The sequence below is a fragment of the Puntigrus tetrazona genome, chromosome 4 (genome assembly GCF_018831695.1).
Source record: "Puntigrus tetrazona isolate hp1 chromosome 4, ASM1883169v1, whole genome shotgun sequence".
Classification (NCBI taxonomy): domain Eukaryota; kingdom Metazoa; phylum Chordata; class Actinopteri; order Cypriniformes; family Cyprinidae; genus Puntigrus; species Puntigrus tetrazona.
In genome coordinates, this window is record NC_056702.1 from 7,730,752 (window position 1) to 7,743,119 (window position 12,368).

At 40.7% G+C, this 12,368-nt stretch overlaps 1 protein-coding gene across 6 annotated transcripts in view; it reads right to left on the minus strand.

Moving 5' to 3' along the window:
* Positions 1-12,368, minus strand: part of plxna4 (plexin A4) — a 190,967-nt gene that overhangs the window by 79,669 nt on the left and 98,930 nt on the right. For all 6 annotated transcript variants that reach the window (XM_043237068.1, XM_043237066.1, XM_043237070.1 and 3 more), the window contains one exon: positions 1,130-1,261. In XM_043237068.1, the coding sequence (XP_043093003.1) occupies positions 1,130-1,261 (132 nt within the window). The remainder of the gene's footprint in view (positions 1-1,129; positions 1,262-12,368) is intronic.

Sequence of the window (12,368 nt, forward strand, 5' to 3'; positions counted from 1 at the left end):
ACTGGGCTAATAGGCTAATTGCAACAGGGTGAGATTATTCATTGGCAGAGCACCACAGGTCCAGCTCTGGTATTTATTCACGTCAAAGAAAACATCTTTCCTTTCCCATAAGACTCGATTCGATGATCATGGCCTAGTTTTAAACCATGCTTTCAATTGGTCTTAAAATATCTTTACAGCATTGCTAAAGTTGGTGAGAATGACCTAAAGAACTTAGATTCTAGTTTAAAATCTTTGTTGATGACAACACTTGAATCTATTACGAACTGCGTTTGGGGAAATCTTATGTCCTCACGTGAAATTTCTAGATTTAGACACTGTTAGACACTGTTCTTTACAGACAGTGTCTCCAAACACAACATATTTTTGCAATTTATGAGTTGTGTTGAGCCAATGTGACTGACTGACTTTACTGATTGAGATTTCAGATTTATAGCCATTGCTATAAATCTTGACATTGGCTGAATGTCTGCTTTCAGGTCTGAGTGTGGCATTACAGCAGCTTTATATTGAAGTAAAAGGTATTTGTGGGTAAAAAACTCAAAGGTCAAAGGTTAAAACACCTAATAGTCACATAAACAACTTTTTAAGTGCTATTTTGATTCATGCAGCAGACTTAAAACTTTTCACAGAATGATAAACAGTGTATTCCACAACACAGGCGGCATAAAACACTGTGTTGGGTAATATGAAAAGCATTATTTATGTCGCAAGAAATAAAAGCCTGAGCTGCAAACCTGATGACAGGTTATCTGAGTAAGGGTGTTTTTACAGCACTAAGTGCATGCAGTATTTTTCTGATTCTGAGATTTACAAGCTTCAGCAGTGCTAAAGATATCCGGGACAGAGCCAAATCTACTCCATTACACAGATTGGGCCATTTTGAGCCGGCATATCCTGATGTGTAAATTGTGTGTGTATTTTGGAGACACACGAGTCCAATCCACCAATCCATCACACGTCACTTTTTATAATGTAAAATGTCCCTCTCTTTGGCTGTCCAAGTGCACCTCTCAGGCTGTAATTATAGTAAGTGAAACCCCTAAATTCTGGCATAATTTTATCTGTCCTCCTTTCCCGGCTGCGTAAATCGTGATGCATTTCGGGGCAAATGGTAGCAGTGACTCACCTGGGACTCTGACATCACATACAAGAAGTGCTGATCAGAAGAAAAGGCCATGTCTCGTAGGATCGGCCCGTTGTCGACCACTTGTATGGTTTCGTATTGTAAAGCACCATAGGTGGGACCATCCACTCGAATCTGAAAGGAGAGAATAAACTGTGTTACTCGACCATTAATAGGCTACTAAAGCGTGAAAGAGACAGAGTAAAGCAGAGGGGAAGGGGAAAGAGTTGTTAAGTTGTTAGACAGCTGTAGGGGACGTTACGTGCCATAAATTGCAGGTTCAGCAGAGAGCTGTAACATCTTCACACAGTTGGGCCGCTGTGATGGAGGTCTCATGACTATATTTGAACATCTGTTGTTGCTGACGCAAAAGTGCACACTCACACTCTGTTCCAGGCTTGATATAACCCTAGTCTCCCTCCAGACTACATCTTCCAACCAAACACTCACTAAAGTGCCCTGTGAGAACTTAAGTCTTTATACCTGCCATTAAACATTACAATGCACCTGATAACCCATTACGACAGAATGAATCAGCAATTTCCTTTCCCTTTTTGACACTAAACAGTTTAGGAGGTATCAAGTCCTTTCCCATCGGAATCAACCACTTTATCTTTGCTTTTATGACCTGGAGTCCCATCAGACCACGAGTCCTGTCAACCCAAGATCATCTTACCACAAGAGACATCTAAAATAATTTTGTGCCACTACTTCAAAAAGTCCCTCTGTGTCTCTATGATGTTTCAAGTGTTCCCTTTGGCTTTGCATTCTCACTTTCTCTGGGGGTTTTTTGCTTTGTATGCTGAGGGTCACAAACAAAAACCAAAAAGAGAGGGCCAACAAAAGACGAGAACAGAAGGAAAGGGGCGGAAGAAAGCAAAAACCCTTCACACAAGCCAAAGCCTTATTCAGCAAGAGGGTTATCTAATCTCCCCGATCGAGGGCTGGTTAATTTGGTTGGGATTGGGTTTCGGCCAGGAAGAGCTGCAGTGTTTGGGATGGCAGCGCGTGGACAGGGGAAGAATGAACTGCAGGGGGTTTTGCGAAGCCTCGGTCGAGCCCTGAGAGACATACACAGAGTGGTCCGACAGATCACTGGAGCGAATGGTGAAGCGAATGGGCATTATCACAAACGTAGATAAACAAATTAGCCACAAGGGATGACTACTATCATTAGCATGGTCATGCTATAGGGTTGAGGGAGAAAGAAAAGGAGAGTATCTGATCACAGATAGAGAAGAAAAATAAAAACATGGCAAATTCAACATGCTAATATACTTTACATGACAAAATACACTGTCAGGTGATAAGACTAAAAGTTCCACTTTTAACTCAAGATGAAAGTACATTAGGTTTTGTTAATGGCTGAACAATATTGGTGTTATAAGTTTTTTTTTCCCCTTTTTAAATTATAAACCAGTGAATTACTAAGCCTTGAACAAAACAGTATAATTTTCTCCCTTTCATTCCGGCATCAATAAAGTGGATTACATTCTTTAAAACCTGATTGGATTACCCTGCTAATCTGTGTATCAATACAATCATTTGGATTTAATTCCATTTAAAACCTACAACTGACACCATTTCAACAGCTATCTCATATTTAATGTCATACTTTCTCTGTGTTTAAAAAGAAACATTAACTGAAAAAAAAAAGAAGTTCTGTTCGGCATTACACTGATTACAGGCGGTGTATTCTTAGAATAGATGAGCTTCAGTTTCAAGGAGTGGAATGAGCCTGCTCATTTCTGCTCTGTGTATTGTGCACTGTGAGACCTCAGGTGTGCAGCCAGTGAAAAGTCTCAAAACACCCCCCTAGTGGTCATAGACTGTAGCAACAGTGGACGGTCATGTGAGACACATTATGTGAGGTTACAAAATAAATGAATAGAGATTAAATGTGGCCAAGGGTAAATTACAAACAACCCCGATGTTTAACAGTTCTTTGTCATCATTTACAGCAAGGTCAGTGTATTAAGAATAATAAAAGTGTTTTTAACTTTACTGCATTTTTTCAAATTCAGTATAAAAATGAAAGGATGATTAAGTTACTGTCATTGCTCACTTGTTATAAAGAACACAGGTTAAAGCATCACACTGTCAAAGGGCAGTATAGCAGAGAATAGCAGGCTAAATCTAGTTAAGATCAGCTAAGCGAAGAGCAAACAGAAGGAGAGGTGATGAGAGCAGCCGTAACCACAGGAGCTCTGCAGCTTCATAATGTGGGCAGGACTTTACCCAGCATCCATGGAAACTGCAATTTCCTCTGGCTCAAAACAACTTGATCTTAAGCCCTGCAATGAGGCCAGTGGTATGACTATAGATTAAAACTGATGCTACAGAATTTCTCAAAAACCGTGGGATGAATTCACTAAACAGATGAAAAACTATATCTCAAACCTGTATCTTATTCTCTAACTACATCCAGGCACTGAAGAATCTTTTTTCAGCTCAAGTCATTGTGTATGTGAAATTATAATCTAATGAGCATTCAATAGTGTTAATCATGCTTTTTCTTTTAGTAAACGTTTTGGTAAACGAACAATTCTCGTTGAATTACAATAAAACCTGCAAAATCGATGGAATTCTCAACTGAATGCATATTTAGTTTATTCTTTCAGATCTATACGACTATATGCCTACAAAGGTGCCTTTATTTATTGATTTTTAGCACATAACAGACAAAAAGAAAATACTGTTGTGGTACACTTCACAGCAAAGTACAAACAACTCAAGAAAACATTCAGCCATTTTGTAATGCCCACTCAATAACAATAAACTAGTGATGGCTGCCCTTTCAAACTAATTTTTTTATGCTCTATCTAGCTATTTCCACTGACTTCAAACAATCTGCATAAGCACGTAAGCACTCTTCTCAAGAGAACGCTTTACTTTTGGCACAAGGCAGCCCTTGCTAAAGCCTGCTGTTAACTAAAGCATTTTGCGAAAGGAAAGAGCGACAGAACTTTCTACCAACCCTAAATTTAACCTTGGCAAAATCCGTCCTGTGATCTTTCAGTGGCTTTTCTTCCACAAGCTGCAGTCACTTGGGAGGTGTTCCTTCTGTTACCTTCAAAATGAGCGAGAGATAGCCCACACTCTCCGTTTGTGAGGGCAACAGCGGTGCCACGAATATACCGTTCACACAGAGCAAAAGCCTGTTCGCCCCTGCACACAGGATGCTTCTGGTTGCCCGTTACATTATGGCTCAGAACGAGCTGACACTGATATAGAACAAAGCTGAGAAGAGGCACTGAGTCACTGAAGACTTGTGACAAAAGAAAACTACAAATAGCTGCTCTTGAAGTAGTATTGGCTGCAGAGGTGCACGTCTGACAGTACAAACACTTCCAGTCTCAAAGCTCGTGGGACACCAGACACTAGGAAAGTGTTTGGGTGAAGGCCACTACGATTAAGGCAGTGTGCTGACGCTCCCTCGAGACTTCCTTTAGAAGTAAGAGCTACTCTGATGCACAGATATTGATCTATGACATTTAAACCCCGACTATAACAAAAATAGAGCTGCACGTGTCAACAACTGTAAGCAGATCGGCCTCGCTACCGTGAGTGACTCTGTGTCAAGGCGTTGAGCGATTGTTTTCTGTTTTTTTTTGAGCCAAATCCCCTGGGAGAGTTTGAGATAGAACCTGTGCATCAGCACTCTTAACGCACCGGGACATCTTGACGTGTTCCAGCCTGCTATAGTCAAGGAAAGTGGAACGAAAGGTTTGCTTTGTTTTCGACGCCTCCATTGGCTAAGCCGAAGTGTGCTGTAGTAAACAGCCGGAGTGGGTGGACTGGGAAGTCTCTTAATGTCAATCAATGCTGAAAGAAAACGGCAAATTCCCATTTTGCAACATCGATACTTAGCTGAAGGCGACTGGTTTTGTCAAGGAACTTGAATGGGCTGACGCTAAGCTGGAGAATTAAAGATGATCATGTCCTGAAAGCCATTGTCTGCCGTCATGGTGAGCATTAAGTATTAGCCAATAAAAAAAACAAATATGATGATTTCAGTGGGGAATAAAAATGCTATGGTGGTCAGTGTTTTTTTTATACTACAAGTAACAAACTCAAGGTTGAATTCACTGAACTGGCATCATTTAAATCAAATTGGATTAGCTGCTTCTGAAGAGCATGAAATAAAACTTTACTGGCAGATGAAGTCTGAAATTTCTCTTGTGTGACAGTATGTTCATTCACATTAACAAGAGTCACCAGATTTTTACAACCTCATATTTAAAAATAAAAATTCACAGTAAACACTACAGGAGGCTTCGTGTTAATGGATATTTTTATAGGCCTTATTCAATTCTAGGACAGCTTGTTCTTAATATTAGCAAATTTATCTCAATATTTAATTTTCTCTCAACAGTTGTGCAAAAGCTTACTAAAAAGTTCATGGTCAGTGTTTTGCTTTTCAGCGCCACCTGATAATTTGCATTATTACGTAATTTGCATAATTATTTTAGTGCAGTGGTTCTTACTCCTTGTCCTTGCGACCCTCGCTCTTCATATTTTGCACGTCTCTCGTTTAACACACCTGATTCAAATCAACAGTTCTTTAGAAGAGAGCTCCATAAATCAACTGTGTTCCAACTGATGTGGTCCCTACCCAGTGTTCACTGCTCTCTACTCTCTGGGAAAACTGAAGTTTGTGTCACTTACGAAAACAGACTCGCGCTACAAAAACACCTGTGGCGTCTTCACACACAAACAAAACTAACTACAGAAGTAATAGCATAGATTGAGAGTACAAATGATACCAGAAGTGCCACTTTTAAAGCAAGCATAAATGCCAAGACAAGCACACCCAACCAAACCATCAGACGGCTACATAATCAGGTAGCGCCGCAGCCAGGCAACATGCCCCGCTAATATGGCATTTCTGTCACTAACGAGTCAACGAGACATGGACCTGTTCCGCTCTACACACGTCGAGCCCAGCAAGCCGCCATGTTCACAAGAGAGAAAGGCTTTGTTTTGGTTGCCGGGTTATGAGATTGAGGTTGTTGAAAAGCTCTGATCCGCAAAACACGTGTGCGTGCATGCGTGTACAAAGCCAGGCCCCGGTGTCTCAGGGAGCTCACAGGCAGAACCCTGCGGAGGAGAGACCTAATCAGATTTCCTGATCCGTTCGTCCCTCCGGTTTCTTCTTCGCAATCAGAGGATCGGTGCCGCGGCAGGATTTTAATTACCAGGGCTCTAACAGCGCGGCACAAACCTGCTCTGACACACTGATTGCGGCAATGTCATTGCCAGCCAAATTAACTTTACTCTTCAACAACAGGCCTCCAAATAAGCTTAAAGCTTTTAAATACACCAGCTCAAGACCAACATAGTCTGAACTTAAATTGGCTTAAAAACTTTTACATTCATTTTCTCATTTAACGCTCCGTAACACACTGTAGGACATGAATACGCAATTTAGGGACACAATTTAAGTCATTGTTTCCCTGCTCGTAATGTAGTTAACCTTTATGTAATTGCGTTGAACTCTCAGTCGGTCTGCGTGAACTTGGAAATCTTGGCATATTTTGTACTCCTTTAGCAAAGTTGAAAATGTAAAAATGTCCTCATTCTGCTCGAGGAAGGTGTGTTTTATATGCAGGGCTTGCGCTGGCTGCAGGGAGGATGGAAGCGATATTAGCAGGCCGAAAGTTTCTCTGTCACCTCTCTTACCCTGCAGTCCCGCAGAGAGGAGAGCTGGGATCACACTGCTCTAACTGTTAAAAACCCCTCACCGAGGGAGAGGGAGATATTACCCAAGAGAGTCTGGTCAGGGAATGTTGTGAGCATGTCCATCAAATCTCTCTTCTCTGCAGTCTTTCTAAAAGCAATACTAAAGGAGATATTGCCATGAAGTGAACGCCTAAAATTGGAGATATCATCTTTGATGTTGCATAAACACACCAACGGTCAAATGTTTTGAAATTTGACAAAATTAGCGTTTAATTTTTTGATTTGTTTACCATGTAAACCAAGTTCTTGATCTAAAGCCTTAAAACTCATATGCTTGAAACTGGGTCAATGACCATTTCTCATTTTATTCTCCCAAATACATCCCTACAGATGGAAGGTTTTTTGGAAGTGTGTTTGTTGTGGCAGTAACGGGGACGTGTGTCTGTAGGGCGGTCCATCTCTCCTCCTCTGTGACAGACAGGACACCCCTCCGACTCTCTCTCCAGGGTGTCTAAGAGTCTAACCTATTCACCAGTCTATCTTTCTCCTCTTCCTCTCTACTTTTATCACCCATGCTTCCTCCTCTAACCCGATCTTCTTCAGCTCTCCATTGCATTTCCATTTCTCACTTGGCCCACGTCACGCATGATTTTGCCATCTCTTTGCTCATTCCCACCAACCCCTTTAAAATTTCCACCGTATTCCTCTGTCTGTCTCTCTATAGTCATCTCTCTCATCTCCCACTGGGTGTTCCTGGTTTAATCTGAGGTTAGATGTGACCTCTGGGCCACGTGCTGTTTCTTCTCCACTTTCTACTCTACCCCTCTTTCGGTTTCACTCTCTCTCTCTTTTCAGAGAGGCTTCATTCTCTGTGTATTCAGTCTGAGAGGAGGCCTCATGGCCTGTAGCTGCTCTGAGTAGCACTAGATCTTTTTTTCTCTTCACCCTTATTTTGAGAGGCAGACGTCTCACTGTGGCTCTTCAGTCATGAGCGGTGAGGGCTCAGGGCTGATGCTTGACCAGCACATGCTCTCAGACTCCTCCACATCCATCAGAGAGAAAAACACAGAACACACGTTGTTTCTTCAGTAATGCTTTGTTTATGTTGCACTGACTGAAACGTACTACAAGCGTTGTCCTGACATTTATGCTCCCTATTTCAATCGGGAATGTGTCACAATGCAAAATTAAAATCTGTTTGGTTAAGAACTTTGCAATCCCTGACACAGAAATTTCTGTTTTTCATTCCACATACATCTTTAAAAACTCTCCACTGTTATCACTTTCACTGTGTATCAGCCGTCAATAAGGCCATTCATTATTTAATACAGCTCTTTCTTTCGCTCCAGCTCCTCATTATAGTCACTGCAGGGTGGAGGGACAGGCGGGCGTTGCTGGAATTTTCAAATGAGGTAATTTATCTGAGACAAATACCTGCAGAAGGGAGACAAACCTATTTTCCATCAGCCCCATTTTTCCAGCTGGGAAATAAAAACAATTATTTTGCACTCTTCCTATTTTATCTTATTCACACACATGCCCAGTGGCCAAAAACACACACTTTAAGACGTTAGGCTCCATGTGTGGTAAGGGTCAAAGCCATTCACACTGACGGCGACCCACTGACTCAACAAAGTTGATAAAAGTTACACGTTATGCAAATGATATGCAACATGACTTCTGAAGAGAGCTTATCTCTGTGAGATCATTTATTAGAAATCTCTCCGCACACATCCGCTCCATCTCTGTCAGTGTGAATGGAGCCTGATACTGGCTACATATGGCGAATTAGCCGGCATTAACAGTGTTTATGTTACGCAAATGGTTTTTATGTTCCATATATAACCTACATTCAGCATGAATGATGAGCCCTGTAAGATGATGCACATTAAAACAGAAAGCAAGTGTGAGGAAAAGAGGGGAAGGTGTGTGCTCGAGCACCTGTGCGAGTTTTTGGAACAGGCTGCGAGACATATGGTGGATGAGAATTTTGATAGCTTTGAAGTGAGAGAAAAACAGGGAGAGGAAAGGAGAAAGAGCAGATCATCCCTCAAGAAGTAAAGCTGTAGATCTGACCAAAAACCAAATAACAAAACAATGTGTGCACTAACTTCCACGAGTTTGGTCAAAGTAAGATCTTCAAAAAGTCTCATATTTCTGAAAAGTCTGTTATGCTTACCATGGCTGCGTTTACACTGTAAAATCAATAACATTGTGAAATATAATTACAATTGCTGGCAAAGCTAAATTTTAAGCAGCAATTACTCCAGATTTCAGCACCACACGATCCTTCAGAAATTATTATAATATGCCGAATTGAATCGTTATAAAGCTTATAATGAATAGAAAGTTTCATAAACAGCATTTATTTAAAAATACTATTGAAATATTTACAGTCCCCTTTGATAAATTTATCGCACCCTTCCCCCCACATCTTTGAACAGTTTGTGTGCGAGAACATTTTGCTGTAACAGATGAATTGTATGAGCAACAGCTCACAAAATGCAATATGAAATGCACCCAAACGATAGAGTGACAAACAAAGCTATCCTGTAACAATAATTCCCTTTCACTTGGTCTGTAGTGTCTGGCAGACTGAGGCTGTGGTAGACCAGATGCTGATAGAGTTACATAGAGACATTTCTTTCTCAGGGATCTATGGTCTTTAGCAGTAAAAAGAGGCCATTGTTTGAGCTGCTACGGGTTGTGGGCTGTTCAGATCGCTACTGTGCAGCAGGTGACTGTAATCAGAATTTCTGTCCTTCCAAATGTAGTCAGCACTTAATTCTCAGACGTCATTTAGAAAAAAACCTTCAGGCTATCTATTTAACTTGCTACCAAGTTGTACTTAGTACTTTTGGAAGTTTGAAAAAAAATGTATCAATGCCATTTAAAGTGAAATGATATACTCGGAGGGCATTCTGAGCTGTTTTGAAAAGCTTCAAGATTCAAGGATGCCTTCGCACAAGGTTGATACCTGTGGGCTGATTAACTGAAATAGCGATGCTGATAGACTCCTGCAGAGTGTGTCAGTCTCTCTGCCGTACCACATACACACACCTGACACTTTCCCCTGTCTGAGCTTCATGCGGCACTTCAGCAAATGATAGATGCTCCGACAGCTAAAACAACAGGTCTGATTCCCCTCTCGCACACACACCCCTCAATTAGCTTCACAACGGCAGACCTGAAACAGACATAATGTCACTCCATTCACAGCAGCTAACATGCCAACGGGACAGAAGAGTGGAGAGACGCGACAGGTAAAGAGTGTCTCTCTTCAGGTGAAAGTCTGATAAATGCAGGCACCAATAATAGCGTCTCTTCAAACGGTCAGGCTTTTCTAATACGTGAGGAACTAAACAACAGACAAAAAGTTTGCAGGGTCACACAAGGTTCACCCAGAAGTTGGATAGGAAATTACATGACTGTATTTATGCAATGAAAAATGCACTGATTTGCCAGAGATTAATGTATTTAAAGTAGTGGTGTTTTTGTAATGAGTTAATCAATGTTTCTTATAGGTTTGTTTAAGATTCTGAATCATTCTCTTATTTCTCTTCCTTGTGAAGTGCATTACAACTCATTTGCTGTGTAAAACTAACATACCCATAAATGTAGTAATTATAACCCTCGTTTCAATTGACAAAAATATAACGGTCACCATCTACAGATGTAATAATGTAATCTTAAAGATTCACAGAAAGAACCTTTTTGAAGAACTGAATCAAAAGAATTAAAAACATCACGACCTGTATTGGAAAAGTGGCTGCTTATCAGTAAGAATGAAACAGATTTCGAAATGGAAAATGTCAGACGAAGTCAGGAGTGTGACAGCACTCTTTATCCTTTCAGGGAGCAGAGAGAGGGGTGAAAGGGAGGATGAAAGAGGGATGAGTGAAAACAGTCCTTTAAGGTGTGAATAATGCATGAAGAGCCGAGGCCAGACGAGAAACAGTCATCAGACCAGAACCCGATCGCTGATCCAGTTACCACTGAGCCGTCCCTAAAGCCCTGAAGTCTGCCTCCCTCTCTCTCTCACTCTCTCTCTCTCTCTCTCTCATTTTTGTCTTGCTTAAACACACACACACATTACGCAGAGAAAGTGAGGTGAATTGATTCTATATTGGTGTGTAAGCGCCCACAAAAAAATGAGAATCATTTAAAATGACAGATATTCTCTGTGGTACTCTCTGGAGCTCTACACACAGTACCAAAGAACAAAACAATAATGCAGATATCTCAATACACATTTCTTAAACGAGGAAAAAAACAGACACAACATTGCTAAAAGATATTCTTTTGAAGCCTGTTTACTTGTAGCTCACCTAATAGGGATGTATTGACACAGGATGTGCCTTTTTTTTCCCCTTTATTTGCACTCAATGTCATTTTTAACAAAGTGAAGGGCCGAAACACTGAGAAAATAAGCAATAAGCCTCATTTCTCACCTTACCACATTTTCACATCTCAAAATGTGTTTGTCGTCTCACAACAAAAACGGTCAGACACACATAAAACCAATCTAACATTCCAGCACTGAAAATTACCATAATTCATATTTTACACACAGCACTTGTGAGAATGCTCTGTAGTGAATAATACTCTAGACAAATAATATTCACTTGTCGTAAACAAATCTGAATTTAACATGTCTAATTAAAATCAAAAGTATTAATTAAACGATCATTAACATTCAACAGGGCTTCACATATATTATTATATTATGCATTGTATAGCTTAATGTTTCTAAATGAAAATAAAACATGGTGAACATGATGAAGCTTAATTTTGATTTACTTTCAGAATGTAATATGCAAGCCCAATGAAAAGCACAACTTTTTCTACAAAATTAATGCAAAAATCAGGTTTTATTATCTAAAGCTAATTTTGTTCCTGCAGTGTACCAAGGCTGGCTGCATAGATGGTGATATGATTATCACTTTTCCTATGGCTCTGGCTACTGATTCTCTGATATAGCTTAGGCTTTATGTAGCCTTTATTAACTCTAAAACCATCAAGTCCTGGACATCCACGTCCACTGAGAGGTGCGAGGCCATCCCTCTTTCTCTCCATCTATAGGTGTGAAGGTTGTATTACGCCTTGTTAGCTCTGAAACACGGATTCTCAGTTGCCTGAGAGAAGTGTTGGCACTTAACAGCAGTGCTCTGTCACTAGCTATCTGCACTCCATATGAGCCCTGGGAGGGATCTATCGCTCTCCATCACACACACACACACACACACACTGTAAACCACACACCACAACAAACCACTAAAACACTGGCGTGCATATGAAACTAACAGAAGCTATATAAAGAATATCTATTGTCATTTCTGTTCATGTTTGCGACTTTGGTGTAATATAGTGGCGGCATTAACCTCTGTTTTTCAAGTTGCAGTAGGTGACAGTGACAGTAGGTGGGTGAGTGAGTTTATCTGTGAGTTTACGGTATGTGTGTGCTCTCATCATTTTCTGCATGGTGACATATCAAAGAGCAAAGAGCGAGACCTGGCAGACGTTGTCTTTGAATACAGTAAGGCTGAGTGACAGGGCAAAC